This window comes from Chrysoperla carnea, chromosome 3, assembly GCF_905475395.1.
Source record: "Chrysoperla carnea chromosome 3, inChrCarn1.1, whole genome shotgun sequence".
In the NCBI taxonomy this organism is placed as follows: domain Eukaryota; kingdom Metazoa; phylum Arthropoda; class Insecta; order Neuroptera; family Chrysopidae; genus Chrysoperla; species Chrysoperla carnea.
The window spans coordinates 18,510,172-18,533,281 of record NC_058339.1 but is presented as its reverse complement, the minus strand read 5'-3'; the positions used below and the strand labels follow the sequence as shown (position 1 = coordinate 18,533,281).

At 26.9% G+C, this 23,110-nt stretch overlaps 1 protein-coding gene across 2 annotated transcripts; it reads right to left on the bottom strand.

Moving 5' to 3' along the window:
* Positions 1-13,450: 13,450 nt before the first annotated feature.
* On the bottom strand, positions 13,451-22,065 carry LOC123295708. Of its 2 annotated transcripts, XM_044877137.1 has the most exons (4): positions 22,004-22,065; positions 15,015-15,285; positions 14,478-14,747; positions 13,451-14,396 (listed from the first exon to the last, which is right to left on the bottom strand). In XM_044877137.1, the coding sequence occupies exons 1-4, from the start codon at positions 22,013-22,015 to the stop codon at positions 13,546-13,548; spliced, it is 1,404 nt and encodes a 467-aa protein (XP_044733072.1). In that variant the 5' UTR covers positions 22,016-22,065; the 3' UTR covers positions 13,451-13,545. The 2 variants fall into 2 exon arrangements, with proteins under 2 accessions (XP_044733072.1, XP_044733071.1); XM_044877136.1 differs by having other exon boundaries at positions 13,451-14,747.
* Positions 22,066-23,110: the final 1,045 nt, after the last annotated feature.

The following is a 23,110-nucleotide window of genomic DNA, read 5'->3' as shown; positions in this document are numbered from 1 at the left end:
AGATTGCATCTTGAACAAGTAAGTTCAAGTAGGGTAGCAAAAATTTGTAGTCAAAGAGCTCTGAGTAAGGGCAATGGCACTGACACACCCGCCTGTAACACACCCTGACTTTGGTGACCGAGTGACCTAATTATATACGTACGCGTATCGTATGTATACAATATGTACAAGTCTTTCTAGTTGTAAATCAAATTATTGTAAAAAAAATAATAGTAACCTTTATCGTTCCAAGTCCACGTAATTTTTTTTTCACTTAATAAGTTTTTGAAATTCTTTACAAAAAATTGTTTTTGATCAATCTTTAATAAGGTGAAATTTTTAAATTTTAAAAATTCTCAAACAAAAACATACAATTTTTTTATATTTCCGGAAATGGCAGAAATTTAGTAAAGAAAATTAAACTTTTCGATTAGTCGATGAAAACTTGACCAATGTTTTTATTTATTTATTGACCTACTTATACATACTTACTTTATTATATGTTGTCATGCATGTGCCTTATCAGGTTGTTGACCTATAAATGAGAAAAATAGAAGAAAACACGAAAGAAATTGAATAACTGCATTCTGCATTTATGTAGGCAACTACAAATACTTTCAAATCTGTCGTTGATATGCGTCGACTCGAATTCAATGTGGTATAAAAATTAATATGAAGTAAAACGTAAAAAAAAGTGATATTTTCCTTTTCTTACATTAAATTTGTCACAAAACGCGAAGTTTTGTAAATTTTCTATTACTATATCTAGTCATATGTTTTAATCTATCAAGTACTCTATACAAAAAATACAACTAATACACGGTCTGATATGCCGCACTTTTTTGCTTCGTGAAGGAGTAATTATTATTAATTTTTCTGGTTACCCTTTTTGGTATCCTGATCCTAATATTTATCAGTTCCTAAAGGAGTGAGTTTCTAGCTATCACATATGTGCTTAATTCCGGGACCAGGACTCCACATTTTTGAAACCTATTAGAGCTAGGTTAATTTTGATTTTAAATTTGAAAAGTATGACCCAAATTTAGTAGGATTACATACTTGGTTTATCAAAATTGGATAAAATTTGGATGTGATGGAGCAAAATTAAATTTTTTGGATTCTGATGACGTCATAAAGTTAAAAAATTTAATTTTTTTGATAACAAAGGCAACTTTGATCCGATCTTATTGGAATGTTTTTTGAAACCCACTAATTTTGGGTCATTCTTTTCGGCTGTGATGTCAATTTTTCCCTAGCTGTCACCTATTTGCTTAATTCCGGGACCAGGACTCCACATTTTTGAAACTTATTAGAGCTAGGTTAATTTTGATAACAAATTTGAAAATTATGACCCAAATTTAGTAGGATTACATACTTGGATTATCAAAATTGGATAAAATTTGGATGTGATAGAGCAAAATTAAATTTTTTGGATTTTGATGACGTCATAAAGTTAAAAAATTTTATTTTTTTGATAACAAAGGCAAATTTGATCCGATCTTATTGGAATTTTTTTTGAAACCCACTAATTTTGGGTCATTCTTTTCGGCTGTGATGTCAATTTTTCCCTAGCTATCACCTATGTGCTTAATTCCTGGACCAGGACTCCACATTTTTGAAACCTATTAGAGCTAGGTTACTTTTGATTACAAATTTGAAAAGTATGACCCAAATTTCGTAGGATTACATACTTGGTTTATCAAAATCGGATAAAATTTGGATGTGATAGAGCAAAATTAAATTTTTTGGATTCTGATGACGTCATAAAGATAAAAAATTCGATTTTTTTGATAACAAAGGCAAACTTGATCTGATCTTATTGAATTTTTTTTGAAACCCACTAATTTTGGGTCATTCTTTTCAGCTGTGTTGTCAATTTAAAAAAAAAGAAGATACTTACTGTTTCCGATGTTTATAACTGTTAAGTGTTGAAGTAGATACTTTGTTTCAAATTATGGCAACTGTTAAAATGCACAAACAAAAAGGATAAAAAATGTAAAGGAATAAAAAGATTTTCATTATAAAAAAAAATTTAAAAAAAGGCATCTACATAAAAATTCGCTTATTTTTCATAATCAACATTCTCAAGCGAAATATTTTTTTTATTTATTTTTATAAATCACTTTACATACGTTTGTTTTTGTTTTGTTTTCCCTTAATAACAGAAAAATTGATTTTTTTTAAATTTTTCGATTTTATACAAAAAAATGTGTGGTAGTTTTATTAATAAAATATTATACAGCCAAAGTATAATATTTTCATTTTATGGTAGTGTTCAATTTGGTGATGAGAATATGTGTGTATGTATTGTACGTCGGTTAAATAATGAAATAAAAACAGTTTTTTTTAATTAATAATTAATTATTTGTATTTGAAAAACTAAAACAAAATTAACTATAAATTGTGTATAATCGATTTTAAAATTGTTTTTCTTTTTCAATCGATTGTCAGATCTAATTAATAAATGTCTTTAATTTTTTTTACTAGTTATTTAAAAGTTTTTTTTTTCAATATGATTTTTAATTATTTTTTTTTTTTACAAAAATTACTTATCAAATATTCTTTACCATCCCTTTAGTGTTTATCACCCCCATTTAATTCACAGTGGAAAAACTTGCCTTATTTTGTATTGTTTGTAATCTGTAATAGTCCTAGCTCCCATGGCAGTAAAATATACATAAAAAACCCTAAAAATAAACAGATGAAAATGATGGTATCTATGGGTTAGAAATGTGATAACGCCGACAAAGTAACTAATTTTCAACTTAATTATCAAATTTACTCTATAAAAAATAGTGTCTGGTATACAGAAAAACTAGTCTGCCTTAGAAAAAATGAATTTTATTAGGGCAGAAGAAAAAATTTGGCCTACCTTAGCAAAATTTTCAGACAGAACATAGTATTTTGAAAAAGATTTTTAACTTTTTATGTCTCTGAATAATTTTAATACTTATATTTATCACATTCCCGTGGCTTTTTTTATCATTTTCATCTTTTTATACTTGGATTTTTTTGTACGTATTTTTTAAAGAAATAATGAAAAATTGGACTTAATAGCATTTTATATTAATAAACAAAGATGATCGTTTTCAAAAATATGTATAAAAAAATCAAATTAAAAAGTTATCTTTCAAGTATGAAAACAGTATAGAAGAAGGTAAAGCTTCAATTTTTACCTATAAAGGGCTATGAAAAATGGATAGTACGATGGAAAAATAATAAGATAATTTTTATTTGTGTCTTACAACTTTTATCTTAAACATTTTTAAGACATATAAAATTAATATTGTGCTTTTGTCACAAATTAAAACGATAGAAAGGAAAGATAATAATTTCTGTATATTCGCTTGTCCAGTGGCATAGCTACCAAAGAGCTAGACGGTGCCGTGAACCGGGACTTCCAAGTTTAGGGGGCCCTTGGACCCTGACCAGCAAACCTCGTATCGAGAGCTAGCTAAAATCTTCGTACCTTCGGAATTTAAATGAAATAGGTTGCAACACGACTTTAACCATGGCAACTCATTTGAAAGAATACAGGAGAATTTCCAACAAATTTTGACTTCTATTCGAAACTTGTGGGAAACCCCCCCTGTATTTTTTCTGTTGTTTGTGCAGTGTTATGTTGCCAACTTGAAAAATTCGGGGTCACATTTAGCGGATTTCAATCTTTTATAGTGGTGCGTTCAAACGCAAACAACGTCAGAAAAAATATTTCTATCCCAAATATTTTTGGGACAGTTCTCAAAACTGCCGGTTGAGAAGCTGAAGAAACTTACTGAAGAAGTATAAGGATGAATTCTTGTTGACTTCGAGTTGAGACATAGTTATTGTTGCAGTTACATCATAAAACCTAAACAGTTATGTTAGGGCCCCAGTTTTTTTTTGCACCAGAACCTTGTGATTACCCAGCTATGCCTCTCCGCTTGTAACACTCAACTTTTTAAAAAGAGTTAAAATTTTTGTGTACAAAAGCTTCGTCATTTGGAGGGGGGAAATATCTGATATCAAGGTTTTTATAAGTGGCCGGTTTCATGGCCAAATGAGGGCCGGTTCTATACTTAAATGAAATTAAAATTTGAAATTTTGGTAAAAAATATTTGCATTTTTTTAGTCTTCTTTTTTTATGAGTATTCGAAACATAATTCTCTCTTTAGATTATTATTTTGTCTGAAGATGGAACTGTATTTCTAACACGGTCTTATTTTTTTTTTTTTTTTTTTTTTTTTCAATTTTTTTGAGTTATTTCGAGTAAAAATCCAATTAACACAAAATACATAATTTGAAAAGATCTCCGATGTGTATTAATATAAAATGACTTACATATAAAATTCTTCCTTTTTTTGTGTGATAAGAAAAAATGTTGTACCCATACTGAATAAATCACCTATTTTTATTTAAATATATTTTAAGTATTTTCAAATGAGGTTTATAAATTTGTTTTTTTTTCTTTTAAGTATTACTTTGAAAATTGACAATTACCAGTATAAAGTGTTTTGTTTTTTCTGTTTATAATAATAATAATTTAAAATAATAAATAATTTATGTTAATAATTTAAACTAATTAAATATTTCGGCAATAAATATTTTTTTTTTGTTTTTAAGAGTATTACTTTTTATAATGAAATGTCTCTATACCAAATCATATTTTGAAATTATTATTCATCTTCAATATTTTATGGTACAAATATTTTGAAAATAACAATCAAAAAAAATCTGTAGAGCAAAATAAAAATTTTATTTTTATGGAAAATCACTAATTATTAAACATTCCGATCAATTTTTCTATTTTATACTGACTGAGATAACAATTTGTTTTTTTTTAATAAATTGAGTTGTTTTTGTATGTGAATTTAGCTCTAATTAAAAAATCGTAATTAATGCTTTTTTTTTTTATATTAGTACCAAAAAATGATCATGCTAAAAATACGAAATTGCGTTGTTTTAACTTTTGAATAACTTGTACTTGTAATAAATTTATTATTTTGGAAGTAAAATGTTCCCACTTTTTTAATTGTATTTTTCCATATAAAGTGTCTTTATTAGTACTGGCTTTTAAATTAATATTGCATTTTAATTCGCCAATTAGTTAATCCGCTTTTCAAACAAATTATCGTTAATTTTGTATAAATTTATTTATTTATGTTTTGTAATCTGGTTTGTCTAAATATTTCAGTAACTAAATTGTTTGAAACCATCACGTAGCAATAAAATTTGGTAGGTATCTGTATGTATATTACTTCCAAAATTAGCAGTTTTTCTAAAACCATTAATATTCAATATATTGTCTGAAATTTACCATACTAGGTCCAAGTTTCTCAGTTTATACTTGAGCGAGCACTTAATAAGAGATATCGAGCTTTTTATAAGTGGCCCATTTCATGGTCAAATGGGGCCAGTTTTAAATTTAAATGAAATTAAAATTCGAAATTATGGTAAAATATTTTCATTTTTTTAGTCTTCTCCTTTTTTCGAGTATTCGAACATAATTCTCTCTTTTGGTTATTAAGGTCCAAGTTTCTGTTTCTCAGTTTATAGGTACTTGAATGAACACTCCAAGTTTCTGTTTCTCAGTTTATAGGTACTTGAATGAACACTTGAGTGAAAAAAAGATTTTCTATCTGAAAAATAGATTTAATTTGAGCGAACTGTATTAACTGATTAGCGTCGTGATTTTGAGACAAATCAAAAATTGATTGATTAAAAATAAATTTTTAATTTATTCGTAATTAAACAAAAGCTGCTTAAATAATTTCGCTTATTTCCGTATGAAAACTTTCGTAACGAAATATAATAATTTTCCAATTTTTTATGGTTATAATTTTGATAAATTTCAAAGAAAAGTATGAAATCTAAGGTCACGCTTAAGCTTATACTGATAAACTAGGCGTAAGCAATCTATGTGAATGCTTACTCTTTATTACCAAGTTTTTGTGGGTTATAAAATTTTTTCTTTATGTTATACTAGCTGACCCGGCGAACTTTGTTCCGCCTTAATGGCAATAAATAAGCAGTTTTTTTTTTTTTTTTAATTGGAAAAAATACAAAAAAAATTAAATACCTACATTAATCATTCATAATTATTTCTGTATTTTAGTACATAGGTTGCTCTTCATTTAAGTACCTTGTGATACACGACATTTTTTGTTTTATTATCAGGCGCAAAAACAAACAACGCAGATGGTCTTCCGACCCGTGAACATGCCACGTATAATTGACCATGGGAAAAACATGAATGTTCTTATTTATTGCCATTAAGGCGGAACAAAGTTCGCCGGGTCAGCTAGTAAAATAAAATAAAAGTATCCTATGTCCTTCTCCTGGCTCTAAACTACCTCCCTGCCAATTTTCAGCTAAATCGGTTCAGCCGTTCTTGAGTTATAAGTGGAGTAACTAACACGACTTTCTTTTATATATATAGATGAATTCATAATCGGAATATTGTTCAATTTATTAAATCTTTAAGATTGTGGAAGAAGCCAAAAGATTTAATCCTCACAAATGAAAATAATAAATGACAAACCAGAATTAAGTACAATTTTTTTTATCGAGTTCACGTTTTTTTTTTAAGACACTCTATATATAAAAACAACGATTTTTTATTTGGGATTGATTTTTTTTTCATAGAATATTGAATTTGGTTGCTTTATTAAAGACTTTTTTTTGAAATTTGTTTGTAGCCATTGATTAATCGGCTACAATAAATTATTTTACTTTTGTCTCCATACAATTGTTTTTCATTAATATCTACAATTTTCATTTTTTCCCTTTTTTTTTTAAATTATTTATTTATTTGTAATTATTTTTTTTTATCTATTTATACATTCAATATAAAACCCGTTGCGAAGTGGGCAGTGTTTATAACAATATTATAATATTAATATTATTCTAATAAAGTACATTATTTTAACGAAACTATAATCTTTAATAAATTTTTTATGCTACGATATTTTGTGTTCGTCAAACATGGTGTCATAATTTAAAAAAACAAAATTAATTTATAAAGTTTATAGTTTCGAAAGTATTATAATTATAGTTTTTCGAATCCGGCTTCATTCGCTACCGGTATATTTATTTTGACGGTAGATTCATTTTAATATACATATATAATATATAAATATTAAATGAATAATATTTAATATATATATAATATAAATATGTATATCTTTTGTATTTATATCTATATATTTTTATAATATTTAAAAATTTGAAAAACCTTATATTTTGTGTTTTTTGAATCTTCCGTCAATAAATTGAATTTTAAATGCTAATTTATATTTGTTTCTTTACCATATTTTTAAACAAAAATAATTTAACAATATATATATATATATATTTTCAATATAATTAAAAGAAAATTAAAAAACTATATACTTCTAAGAATAAATATCACATGAAATAATCATTTGAAGTGAAACTTTTTTTAGGTTTCCAGGCTACAACTTACTTTTTTCTAAAAATTGATAGTAAACACATTAGACCGATTTATTGGGGGCTTTCGTATAAAATAAATGCCAAACAAGATGTTTCAGCGGAATTATATTCATTCCAACAGTTGATTTTTCCGCATTTTTTTATGAGCCGCTGAAGGGCTGGAAAATTTTTTCTTGCTTCTAACAAATTTCCCGCAAATTTTATGAAAAAAAGTCTTATACAAAAGTTGTAGGCATTATAAATATCTAAAAAATGAAACCCGTTGCGTTAAAATTCATTTTGTGATTTTTTTACAAATAGCAAAAAGAACGCTCAAAATCGCTATTTTATTTTTCTTCCTTAAGAATTGCTTTTTGTCGGCTTTTATGGAACATCGATTCTTTCAACGGGGACAAAATTCAAAATTATTTGCTTCCTTGCTAAATGAAATACATTGATATTTATTGAGTTATTTTGTTTGGTAAGTAAAATTAAATTAAAAAACAGCGGTTTTTTGCAATTTGTAAAAAAAGTATAAAATGAATTTTAACACACCGTAATTTCGCAGATATTTGTAACGCCTAGAACATTTGTATAAGACTTTTCTTCCTTAAATGTGCGGGAAAAATATAGAAGCAAAAAGACATTTTCCTGCTGTTGGGATTGGAGTACATTCTTTTTAAATACTACAAGGAACACAATTCTGCTGAAACACCTTGATAGGAATTTATTTGATAAACCATCCATCCCACTTGTTCGATTGATCGGCCCAGTTTTTTTTTTTATTTGTTTTCAAAAATTTATTTATTTCGTTTATTGTCAATTTTTCCAGACAAAAAACTTCTATAATTTTTAAACGAGTAAAGTGATCTTATCCTCAAGATTATATAACCCTTGTAAATTTTTTTTATTAAAATCTGACTATTTAACAAAATTGGTAATCATTCTTTTTTATTTTTTATTTCCACAAATATTCTAAACTGGGAAAAACTATATTTTTATAAAATTATATAGTCAATAATCCATTACAGACCAATTTCGTAATTTATTTTGGAAAATATTTATCGATAGTAAAACTTTTAAGCTCAAATTATTTATATAAGCTTTGATATAATATAACAATTAATTTTTTATTCAGAAAATTTAAGTAAATTGACAAAAAAATAATTTAATACAGATTCGTTATTTAGATAATGGAAGTTAAATCTAGCCTTAAATAAAGAAAGTTCCACATCAAAATTGATTTAAATTAACTAAAAAAAAACTAGTTAAATATATTTTTGGGTAATAAAAAAAAATTTGAAAAAGCATTTTTCTCAGTTCATCGCATTACATAGTTATTTGGCACGATAATAACGATGAAACAAACAGTATTGTTTCAATAAAAATTTGGCACAATTATTGTTATTTGTTATACGATTTTTTTTGCTTCATATGGAACAGAAACAATTATAATGTTATACATTTACTTTTTTTTAATATATATATTTTTTTGAAATTTTCTTTTATATATTTTCACAAATCTTATATTCTAAATATCCACATATCATATGGAAAATAATATGAAAATAGTATCAAAATAACAATAAATTAAAAAATTGAAAAACAAATTTAATCACTTAGAACTTTGTTATTCTTAAATATATATTTTTTTGTTTTGTTATCGAAACGAATAATTCATTTTCTTAACGTCCTTTTAGCTTTGAATTTGTCCATCTTAATTAGTTTTATATCGTAAAGTTTTTCATTTGGAAGTATAACGGTTACACGAATAGATTTTAATAATTATATAATTAAAGAATTTAATAATTAATTTTTTTATTACACACTTTGTTTTATCATAATCGCTGCCGTTTTCGTTTTATTTTCCGAATGTGCACTTAATGAAATATTTTGAGAGATATATGGTTTAATGTTTATGTAAATGATTTGATTTTTTTTTTTAATTAATTAATATTTTATTTATTAATATTTATTATTTTTTCTTGTTTGTGCTTTATGACACGTTAAATAAATAGTGTAATTTGTATATAACTACGTTTTGTATGCCAGGAATTTTTGTATTCAAAAATTGCTCTAAACTTCCCATATAATTTATGCCCATTGAGCCCAAAAAAACTAAAAAAAAGGTTGGAACTAAAGTTTTTATAAACATTCCATATACCTGGCATTGGCAGTTTTAGTCAGCTCTAACAATAGAATGTCAACAATTAAAGATTTATAATTTTTTTTTTTTAATTAATTTACTACGATTTTTTGTTTTGAAAAGTTACACTTTGGGTCTACTAAATTTCGATTTATTTGATTATATAGTCTTTTTTTCTATCGTTTAAATTTATTTTTAATCGTATTTTTTATTTGTTTGCATTAGGCTTCTAAGTGACATATTTTTTTATGGATTACAAATTATCTCGATTATTTTTTTGGAGGGGGGAAATATGGTAATAATAACGTTGATTAATTAAATAAGTTTTTTTAATTTTTTTTTCTTCATTTTTTTTAATACTTCTGGTGTACTAAACTGCAGTTTATTTTATAAAATTTGTTTATTAAATTTTTTTTTTTTTGCAACAATAATTAATATTTCAATTTTTTTTGGAAGTGAATTATTTTTATTTGTAGTTTTTAAAAGCACAATGTTTTTTTTGTTTAAATTTAATTAATTTATATATTTTTTGTTCTGTGTACTTAAAATATTTAGTACGTATTTGTTTTTTTGTTATTTATTTTAAATTAATCATTCTACAAACTATTCTTAGTATGCTCTATGCTTGTCTCGCAATTATACAGATTTGGAATGAACAAAAAATAAACTTTTTTGATGTTAGCTTTACACGCGGTATGGAATCACGTTCGTTAAAAATTTCTTTTCTCCTTTACTGGCAGCTATTTCAAAAACTGATTTCACGAATATGAATATCAAACATATTTAATCCTTTAACGCTTGTTTACGTCAGAACGTGAATTACGTTTACGATTATGTGTCTACGATATGTGCCAACGTAGGTAGAAATAGCTGTTCAAAGTTGCCCACTAAGTGAAACGGGACAAGGATTGGATGTATTAATCTCTCCCTAATAATAAAAGTTTCATTTTTTTACAAGCAAAGTTGCTTAGGGTCCTCAAAAAGGCACAAGGTTTTATTAGTTCTGAAAGTGGGACAAATTAGTGAAAAATGACCATTTCCTGCTAAAATATTTTTACGTAGATAGTCTAAATTCGTTCGTATGTCCAGAACATTTGCCTTATTTTGTGCTTAATAGAGCAGTTCGTATTATAACTTTAGCCTTTTATCTAACAACGCACGCTAAGAACGCATGTACTGTGAAATCTTTTCATTCGTGTCGCGTGTATCAAAAGACTAAGAGCCTAAGGGTATCAAAGTACTCAGTTTTGTTTTTTAAAGTCCGAAATCATTTTTGGTGGAATAAATTGTGGAATATATCCGAAAACCCATTGTATTATACGGCGTATTATCTTTATGTTTCCATACAAAAAAACCTATCATTTTTGGTGCAAAGCGATCTTCATATATTTTACAATTGAAAGAGATGGTTACAAGTTCTCGAAACTTATAATTCAATACGAGCAAGTCAAGTAGAATTAATATTATTTTTTCGAGCCAAATACAATAACCATAAAGTAACTAGTTATTGATTTTATAGAGAAGATACGTATCTCCAACTATTTTTTTCTGATACTTTCAGCTTTGCTTTATATTGAAATAAATACCTTTAGGGTAACTATGGCACCGAGGTGGTGTAGGTTTCAAGATCGATACAAAGTAGTGTATAAAAAAGTAAAGCATTGAACAAAATTTCATAACTTGGCAAAAACTTAGTATGGTTACTAGTAAAACGAATATAATTTTTAGTAATGATGTGTTTTCCGATATTAATTAATCTATGCGATTAAAAATTATCGAAAAATTTAGAAAAACTTCTGTAGGTATCTGAATTACAACACATGATATTTTTTTTAAATTCGATAATAAGTTGCCATTATTATCAATAGTTATTTTGTCCAAAAAGAATTAATGAAGAGCATTAACTATTTATTCATCGATGAAGTACAACCCAAACTGTCCAAAGAACCGAAAAATACAATCAAAATTAGAATTTAAACTTTTAAACTGTTCAGATTCTAAAATAGAAAGAAAAATGACTTTTGAGACACCTTGTACTTCATAAACTGTTAAAAATTAAATGGTCTTGTTAAATCGATTATAGAGTGAACAAAAATTGAATAGTTAATTGAATTTATTTAAATGAGTTCGTTTAAAGTATTGTTCAATCAACGAATTCTCCAATTTTTGTTTCTACACCATAATTTGCACTTGACCGTTTTGTGTTAGTGAACTACTTTGTATAGATATCGATACCATGACCTCAGCACTATTATACGCATTGTACCCTTCGTATTGATACACATTTAACACAATCTGTACTTGACATAACGCGTGTAAGCTTTCCTTTGCAAAATCAGGATTCAGGTACAGATCCTTGAAAAAAATGGCCACGACAAAAAAAAAATCAGCGAACAAATTTTGCTTGAGAAAAAAGTTTCTCGGAGTAAAATATACTCAATTGAAGCTAATGATGTTAAAACTTAATCGATTTTACGGATTTTTGACTCTCTTGTAATCAAATTGCACTCGAATTTATTTAGGTTGTGACTTGAGAATTCTTTGGCGAATTTTTTTTTATCGGACATTTAATTAATTCGTAAGAAATAGGATTAGGAGAATAAATGAATTAATTTGAATAAATTCAACGTTTCGTCATATATTTATGACTTCTTCAGTAACTAAGAATTAACCTAAGTAAATTAAATGAATAATAATTAAAAAAATTAAAACGATTGTTTTAATTTTTAGTTACTGAGGAAGTCTTAAATAAATTACGAAACGAAGTCTTAATTAAATTTTTTTAAATTAATTCATTTATTCTCCTAGTCCTATTTCCTTCGAATTAATTAGAAATTTTTATTTATTTTTTAATCAGGGATCTATCATCCCGAACCTCTTTTACCAAGGTATTTATTTTTTTATTTCCAACGATGTTTTAGCGATTGTTACCGTATTTATATAATTCCTGTACTAATTTTGCTTTAACGACAATTCACTTATCACAGCAATCAGTTTAATTTTACTATTCCCAAATAAAAATATATTTATATCTTTCTTAATAATAATAAAAAATTAAATTGATTTTTTTTTTTAAATTTAATTTATAAGTAGGTATGTATAAAATAGTCAATTCCAAGATTCCTTGTTTTTTTAGACAAAATTGATATTTAGAAATTAATGAGCTTATATTTTCTTTTCGTTTTCTTTAAATATTTTATATTATAATTAATCTATAATAGTATTTTCGACATAAATTCTATATATTTTCCTCATCTTAATTAATACACGGACATATCTCGATTTATACTGAAGATTATGGATAGAGTACCCATTCGTTATAAGGGATAACCACAGTGAGGTAATTCGAGGGTCAAAATAGTAAAACAAGTTAACCTAATTTAAATCTACCATTTTATTTGGAGGATTTAATTTAGGTCCCTTGTCACGAGGTCCCCATCACTGGTAGCAGAAGAAATATCCCTACAAAATGCTGTATCCCTACAAAAAACGTCAAGGAACCTATTGTGTTATTTACTGGTTATGGGCTGTATTGAACATTCTAAGAATAATTGGTAGAAAAATTTTTTAAATATTGTTTTGAATTGAAACAATAAAAATTTATCGGGATATTTTTGTTTTGCTGGTTTCAAAAATTTTTTTTAAAAATTGTTACCAATTCATATTGACTAGATGATAATTTTTTTTTTATATACAGAGCAATCTCATAAAAATATAACGCCAATTATCGATGAAAATTGGTGTTGAAAATGATTATGAGTGAAACAACCCGTGTATAAATTGATTATTAACTAAGAAATTTATTTAAATCTCCCCGCTGCTGCTTCGTTTTTGTTTGTTTTTTTATATATTCAGTAAAATGATGACGTATTAAAAATGGTTTCCAACCACGTAAGATCATCATTGACGATTGTTAAGTAAAACTGATTGAATTTAAATCATTTTTATTTATTTATTTTGTTTTTTAATATTTTAATAAATACCTAAAATTTTTTCTAATTTATTTGTTTTTAAATAATATCTTCTTCTTCTTCTTCTTCAGCTTCTTCATTGTTCTCTTCACTATCCTCTTTGTAACCAGGATGTTCTGATATAGCATAATAATTACCATTGTATATAACGCCTAATTCACGAAGCACATCACCTCGTATTGTTGCTTTTATCGTCCAATTATAACAATCATTCGCTTCATAATCTCTCTCCAATTTTTCAACATCTAAAATTTTTGAGTTTAATCGCTCTAATATAATACCAATATCTTTTATTGTTAGATGTCGTTTTTGATCGACACTTAATTGATCTATCAATAATAAAAACTTTTCCGAGGTGACTGCTTCATCTTCCATAATTGTATTCTCCGTTTCACTCTCCGAACTATCATGTTCGTTTTGTGAATGACGGCTAAGACCACCACTACCGCTGCTCCCACCATCATCCACGTCCAAAAAACGTACATGGCCCGTACCTTTAGTGACCTGCCCAGTTTTTTTTGAGCCATCTGATAATGAACTAGGTGGCTGTGGTGATGTTTGTTGTTGAGCATCTTGTATTGGTGATGTTGCGACACTTTTATGCACTGCTATTTTACGACCTTCTTCATGCAATGCACAACAGTGAAAATCACATTCAACAACACCATTGCTTGTTGGACTACCAGATCTGGCTGCTGGATGATGCGCATGATTGGCACATTCTGGTGTATGGATATGAATCGTCGTTGACTCAAATGAACTACCCTGCTTGTGCAGTCGAGGATGGTGAACACCATAGGAACTTGTGACACCTTTCGCTGGTGTCACATCATCGTGGTTTATCACAGTTATCTGAGGACTAGAGGTGTAAAGTCTGGTGGCACTACCCCCTGCCCCAGCATATATATCATTAATCAAAGTCTCCCTTTTACCGCCACTACTTATTATAGTACCAGGTGAATCATGAATACCTTGAATTTTATCCAGACTGGTCTGGATGACTAAAGATGGACGCGGACCACCTGCCATTTCACCGGATGACTTCTTACTTGGTGAAAATTTTGGACCGCCAGGACTGGGTTCGCTAGATCCTCGATCTCCTCCTCGACCTTGTCGTTGGTCCCAGTGAAGTACCACAGTGACACGTCCTTTGTTGTCCATGATTTTCCACGATGGTGTTTCATCATGTAATTCTAAAGCGTGAATTGTTTCGCATACGATTTTTGGAATAGCAGATATTGCTGTAACAAAAAAATACAAATCGTTGTAATTTCATACTTAAAATACAATAAAAAACAAACGGCTACGAAACTACAGATCTCTGTAAAAAAGATTCCGAAAAAATATCCAAAAGAAATTATATCATTTTGATAAAAATTCAATTTTTTACATATATCACTCTTGTAATTTGAGTTATCAAATAAGTCAATCCGTGGTAACTCAACCCAAAATTAGTCAACCCTTTTTCTACGGATATTTTTTAATACAAATACAAAAAAATAACTTACCAGCACGTATAACATCGACACCAGTGGGAAACCAACGTTCCCCAGGTCGTAGCAATAAAAGGACTGTATTATTTGGTAAAGTTCGAAAATATTCACCGTCTTCTACTTGGGTGCCGTCTGAATCGAGCACAAGACGAACTGGCTCGCCCACCGGCACACCTAATTTTTCTTTACCACGAAGAAGTAATTCTTCAAAACTATTAACTACGAGACCTTTACGGACATTTCGCCAACTATCCCATATTTTAAAAGGTCTCTTTCCGCGTGCCTCCTAAAAAAAATTAAAAATATCCAATTTGTACACATTTTTTTTTTTAATTAAAAAAAGAAAAATTAAAATTCTTAATAAAAAGAAAAGATAATTTTCAATAAATGATTATTTTATCTTTGTTTTACAGCAGAACTTTTCCTGGGGTTATTGAACAAATGTAGGTCACAGCACAAATATATCTATATACAAAGCTCGGTATAATATATAGTACAAGTATAAGTTTGTACTATATATTATCAGACATTTTTCACACATTTGATCAAAAAATTTCATATAAAAATTATTTTATCATAAATACGTACACTTGACAAACACATAATTAATAAAATTTAATAAAATATAATTACAATTTAAAAAATTTAATAAAAATATTTATAAAATATTATTTAATTTATTTTATTGTTGTTTTTTTTTCAAAAAATAAATATGTGTAAAATAGATTATATTAAAAAATTCACACGAAAAATCTTATCAAAAAAATAACACCAACAATAGTAAGAGTAATTGTTATAAATAATTTTAATTATTTTTATAAAAACATTTAATTTTTTAGTTGATTTATTCTTCATAAAAAAGGCACAAACATCAAACAATGAACCCTGATTTAATACATTGTATTTTAAATTCATTTTCATTACATAATAATTAAAAAGTATAGGTATTAATATATTTATATTTAATTGAAGATTCAATGAACGAATTCACTGGATAAATAATAAAAAAATTATTGTGAAACGTTCTGTTTGAATCTGGAGCACGGACTGTTTCACTAAATATACCTAGAACGATTCTAACTTGTACTATATAATAATGGTAGAATCATCGCACGAGGGTAAAAGATGGATATAATGACTATGTTTCTCTTTTTATCTCACACTAATAACGTTTTTTTTTTTTTTTATAAATCTAATTATTTTATTAGAATCAAAAATACATTATTAGCCGTTTTTTTTATCTTAAATAAAATTTATTTTGAATATCAACCGATTAGAAGAAACTAGAAAATTCATCCACTCTAGAAGAAAAAAAAGTTCGTCTAAAAATACATTGTGCAAATTTTCCATAAAAAATTTTAATCTTAATTATTTGATAGAAGTGAAATTGATTATTAAAAAGTTGTTTTTCCACGTAATAAAACTATAACTCGCCCTTATTTTTTATGCTTATTCAAAGTGTATTTTCATAGACGAAAATTACGATGACAGAATATATTAAAATATCAGATTGATGCCAAAATTGATAAAAAATACAGAAGTTGCATTAATTCTTTTTTTGTTTTGCCAAATTCATTTATTAATGAAAGAATAATTCATCTCTAGTAATTTTTCTAATTAATCATTCCTTTCTTATTAATTCTTAATAAAAAGTAGTTAAAGTTTTGATAAAGTAACAACAACTTGTGGAATCGAGCTAAATTCACATTTTTCGCCTTGTTTCCATGTAAAATTATGTCATAATATATTGAAAATAAGTTGAGACACAAACCATTTATCATCTTGCATGTTATTTTATCATTTTTCCGTATGGTGGCATTACCAAAGCGATATGTTTACGTCACTGGTGTTTGAATTTACAACTTAGAAAAATCATTTTCAATTATAAAATTACATGAAATTATTTGAAAATTAAGTGTTTCCCGGTGGGATAGATTACTCAAAATCGTAGAAAATTCGTAAGTCGGATGACAATACATTATTAAGATATAATACAAAAATAAAAACATAATTCGAAGGCTTGTATAACAATATTGCTCTTTTATTCCTTGCGCTTCCACCATTTTTTGATATGTACTTATAGTTTTATATTAAAAAAATATTTATTTTATATTATTCCACGTTTTTAAAATGGATTAAAAGATCTGCCCTAATTAAAATCAAATTTTACATTATTAATAAATTTATTTTGATTTCCAGTTAGATAAATTTTTCCAAAAAAATATTCAGAAAAAAAGTTGTTAACATTCTTATAAGGAACATCATTAAATTTTCGCTTCTTAACGTTTTTTCAATATTAATGGTAAATTATGTTACAACTTGACAATATAAGACGAAAAGTAGGAATAAATTTTTCGATATCTGGAGTAATTTTCAAAATATTGAAAATTGAAAATCGATAATTCGAAAGTCAAGGCAGATATCGAAAAAACTGTATTCTTATTTTTCGTCTACATCCATAAAGTTATTACAAAATTCATCATCAAAGTTGAAAATAAAATACAAATAATTTCAAACACAAATCTAAACTTCCCTTGGCGCTCGTACTCCCCCTTAAAGAATCTATATTTAATGCCGATAAAGGTGCAAAGTGACTTTTAGAAACCAGTATAAAATTAAAGAAAATTTACAATATTTTAAATGGAATGCGAATTTTTTAATGTTATATAGGTACTAGTTTGTATAATCGTAATAAATAATAGTTCACAACTGCATTTTATCAAGTTTAAACCATAATTTTTCTCAATAAGTCAAAAAATTTTCAATCCGTTATCTCATTACGTTTTCAAAATGAGCATAAAATCTAAGACTTGAATATAATAAAATAAAATTTTATCCCCCTTAAGTAATAATAGTTATCTAAAAATTTGCCGATGGAGTGCAAATAAAATAGGGGCGAGTTGCAGCTCTCATAACGTGGAAGATGGTATATTAATAAAATACATATTACATATACTATCTCAACACTTAATATGTGTATCTATGTATGTATGTATATATATATGAGTGGAATAGGGTAGTGCCCCGGTGTCCTAGTGCGATGGTGACCTCATTTTGCTTGCTGCATCACCCTGATACAACATTCTCAGTGCTATATTTGATTTTACGTGTGCATTTATATACCACTATGCTTATATCTATGTAGTATATACATATATATATATAATATATAATATATATACTATACTATATTACTGTTAGTTATATATATGTATATGATGGGAAAAGCCTATTCATTTGAAAATGTGAGCACTACATATAGCATTCGTTCGAGTCGAGGTGGTTGTATATTCACTTTTAACACGTGATTATTGTAAATTATATACTTTTATTCTGTTGTATATATAAATACATATAATCAACAACTTATAACAAATTATTATCTGTAATAAGTGCATCATATTATAGTCTTTATAAATAGTTCATTTTTTTTAAACAAATTTTTTTTTCAGACAAATTTTATACCATAATACTCGAAACGAAGCTTTTTGTGTTAAAACTTCATTTAAATAAATATTGAGAAAAAGTGAAATTTGATTTTTGTGTTAAAACTTCATTTAAGGAGATATGCAAGGATTGAATAATACTAGGGATTTCAATAATACTTTATAAATACATTTTTTGATTAACAAAGTTTCCAAAAATCACAAAAAATTTCTAGGTCATCGGGTTTTTTATTATTATTTTATCGTTCAAAAGTTGGCTGAAAAAATGATGAATAATATAGGTTATCCTTTTCAATTGGATATTTCTATATCAAAAAATCTAAAGAGTGTGATAAAAAAAACTGTCTAAAATATTTAGACAATCTTGTAGTTTACAATAATACCATAAAAATAAAAGGTTGCCGATGATATAAAAACAAAATTTTAATTTGATTATGAGTTCATCGAAGATCCATCCATCATTTGATGAACAGAGACGACCATAGTTAGAGTATTGATGATTGAAGAGCGATATCTATACTATCAAATTTATAAGCATCACTTGCACACAATATATTATGTATTTTTGTAGTTGCGTGGTATTATAAAGCCAAAAGTAACTCATTACTTGACTACAAAGCATGTATTTGGTTTATATCTGTGTACCGTGCAATAAACCAAAATTTTTTTACAATACTTTAGGTTTACAATCACCTTAAGTAAATATTGAGAACAAGTGAAATTTGCAAAAATTTTAAGAAATCGTCGTCATAATGTAGCAATTTAGTTCAGCTGTTAAAAATTATAATATATTTAAAATTAAATATTTCTAATCCTTTTTGGTCTTGAATGATGTAGAAAATTCATTCATTTTCATTAAACAAAGGCAAGAATCATAAAAATAGACCAGCGTTGAAATCACCCATTCAATTAGGTCTACGATAACCATAGACAGACAAATAATTTTAATAATTTTCTTACATTATGGTATAAGTTTTATTTGTAAAACTAGATTTTATATTATTGGGGAAATTGTTCTTGGTTAAGAGGTTTTCTGATTAAAGAGCCTTACAGCTTACAGCTATATCAGAGGATAATATTATAGGACATTCCCAAAACAATTAAGCCCGTTCCTTAAAAATAACATTTTCTTAGGATCATCTTTAAATCGTTTATATGCATTTTCATTAATGGCTTTTACAAGCACATAAATTTCTTAATACCTCAAAGTGTTAAATCTTTAGATTTGTCCTGTTAAAGTTTGCGTTTCTAACATATAAATCTTAAATTGAAGTGTTTTTAAAGGTATGCTTTATTATGTAACAACGCTAATTTTCTTAAGATTAATTTGGAAAACTGATATTCATTAGTTAAATGAATGAACAATATTTTCCTATAAATAAAAATATAATCGTTTTTCCATAAAATACATTTAAATTGATGCAGGGCATTAGTGTGTTATTTCGTATAATAGTGATTTTCTCTAAATCTTTAGGTATCAATATTTAAAAAAACTTTGAAATATATCGAAAAATTTTACTCTGAATTTTCGTCTAATTTTTCCTCGTCAGCAGAGATACTGGAATGTTGAACTTCATCCACGTGGATATATTTTTTCTAAGTTTACCAAAACCTCGTAATCGATTAAAATATTTAAATTTATGAATTTAACCTGTATTTGGAAGAACGAAATTTTAGCTTGCTCGGAATATATACATCAAAATCGATTTGGATAAAATCTGTTTCTCCACCTCTAATTTATTATTATACAGGGGGGTGCATAGGCATAGGTATATACGATTATAAAAGACGTTAGTTGTTTCTTATACTTAGCTTTTATTTTAACATAATTTCATATTTGTCAACAAAATTTTTATCACGATTTTCATAAATAATGTTTATTGTTTTTATTGGCGCAGCGAAAATATAAAATTTAGTGATATATGGTTTCATGATATATCATTCAATATCATAAACATAGTATACTATAAAACAATCCCGGTGTCTCAACCTATGTCCCTATGTATGCTTAGGTCTTTAAAACTACGCAACGGATTTTGATGCGGTTTTTCTAATAGATAGAGTGATTCAAGAGAAAGGATTTTATGTATAATACATGTATAATATAGTAGAGAAACACTGATTATTTTAGAGGTTAAACGAAATTGTGAACAAAAGGAGGGTAAGTGACGACCTATGAAGTGAAGATTATAACACAATAACCTTTGTATTCAAAATTGAAGCTGTCAAGCGAAGCGGGTAGTTCACAGCTAGTATTTGATATTCTAAATTCAATATTTTCTGTATCATATACTCAGTGCTGTAATGGAAGGTACCTATATGGCGATATACGCGCGTATACTCTATAGTTTTTTTTCTGATAGGTAACGTATACCCTAGGATTATTTAGAAAACGAAAAAAGATTTAAGAGTATTTCTACTGCTGAGTTCAAATGTGTGGATCACCAGTTGAAAAGTTTCAACTAATAAAGTATCTATGTTCGATTTCGGTTACAAAATTACTAGCCTAGTTCGGGTACCAAAAGAGTTCTTATGGGTGATTTAGATCCACTAGTCTACCAAGACTTGTTTTCAAGAAAGAAGACTGATTTTTGCAGCCTCTTTATCATTGCTACTAAATACTAATAACTAGTTTGATATAGGTTGAGAAAATGCTTAGAGAATAAATTGTAATAAATTTTATTTTCTATAACTTTGCTTAATCGAGACATTCTCAAAATTACAAAAGACCATATTACATTACTTTTTCCTCATCCTGTATATTATTTGATACACCTTCTTATGCATCCTTCTGTATTTTTTTAAAAATCTTTAACTGATAATTAAATTTTAATTGATATAATTTTCCTTAACATCAATGTAGGTATAGTGACATAAAGTCACGTAGAGAAAAATTATCTAATACTTATCCTGCACATCGATAGTTTTTCTTCGTACCAGACCTTAATTTGGTTTTTACAATCGTCTGATTTCTCTATGACAGGAAATTAAGGTTTTTACTTTGATTAATTTATTCTAGCTTGGATGAAATTTTACTGCAATGAATTTTAAAAATTTAATGTCTTAATGGTTGTGTCGATATCAATTAAAAAAATTTATTTTTCTGATTTGCAAAATGTCTGACCTACCAATAAGATTGTTGTCTTATTTAACTACACGAATTTATTGTAACTTCAATGAATTTTAACTACAATGATTTTAAAAGTTTTCTAAGGTGGTAAATTAAAAATGTATTTTTTTTTTAAATGTCTTTACGGTTTACGCTAGATAAATTTATTTTATCAGGTATTTGTGCTTCCTCGAGATAAATTTTAATAACTATTTAGTTTTAAGTAATTTTTGTTGGGTTTTACTTAACAATTTCATTTTCATAATTTTTATTTTTTTGTGATAGTTTTAATTCAAGAAAGTTTTGAATCGAAATTTTATTATAAAGCTTTGAATAAATTTTATGCATTTATTTTTAAGAAACGGAATTTTTGACATATTTTTGAATCTAGGTGTATTCTTAATTTTTATATGAAAATAATTTTAAGAATTTTCTTCCAAACTTCTTACCTCTCTTGCCATTACGGCATGTCCCCTTTAGGACAGACGCGGCGAAGTAGCCTCGTCACAAAATGTTAAAAAGATATCCAAAAATTTTGAATGATTTGTTGATAAATTGTTGTAATAAAAAAATTATTTCGGACGTCTCTTATAACAAATTGGGACGGAGTTGGCAGATCTGTTGTCTTGTCGTCCGCTTCTGCATCGTTGTTTGTCCCCAGTTGTTCTACAACATTCGTATCCGCAACAATAGGAATAGATATACCTTGAATAAAATGATGATTTACACCCCAAAGTCAGCAATAATAACTTGTTCGCCACCAACAAACACCAAAACACAAACACAATAGCACCACTTTTATAATAATTATTATTATAATTAATAATATTATTATAATATTTCAATTGTACCACGATAAAAATCGAACAAACATTGCAGTAGTAAATGTTGTAGAATAGTTCACTTGTCTTTTGGTGTTTTCTTGATAAATTCGTAAACATATTTCATTTATAAAATTTTTAATCCATCGTTTTTTATAAATATACATTTTGGTTTTTTTATCGTTTATGGAGAATTTTGTATTAAAATATATATATTATTGTAATATATTTAAGTGTATAACAGGGCAGGTCAGATGGTGCCCCCTTCTTTACTGCGGCGACTCCTCGAGTCCGCTCCGCCTCGAGTCCACGATCGATCTCCTAGCACAACTGCTCACAATTTACCGCTAACAGACAACCACCCACACAGTGCCGTATTATCTGAGCTTTCAACCCACACGTATCAAATCTTAACTATTGTATTTTTTTTACTGTTTAATTTTATGAATACCATACTTAAAAAAAGAAATTTTTTCTTATTTTTTATCGAAAATACTTTCTCTATTTACATATTAAAATGTTATTTATTTGATTTTTATTTTTGTCAAATTTTTTTCATCATTTTTATTTATACGCTTCTTAAATAAGATCCCCGTTTCCAATAGCATAACCGAATAAATTTTTGAAAAAGAGAATTTCCAAATAAAATAATTAATTTGGTATTAAAAATTAAAAGGTTCATAATTTTTTATCTGTATAAACATACTCAAATAAATTCATGTTATTTATATTATT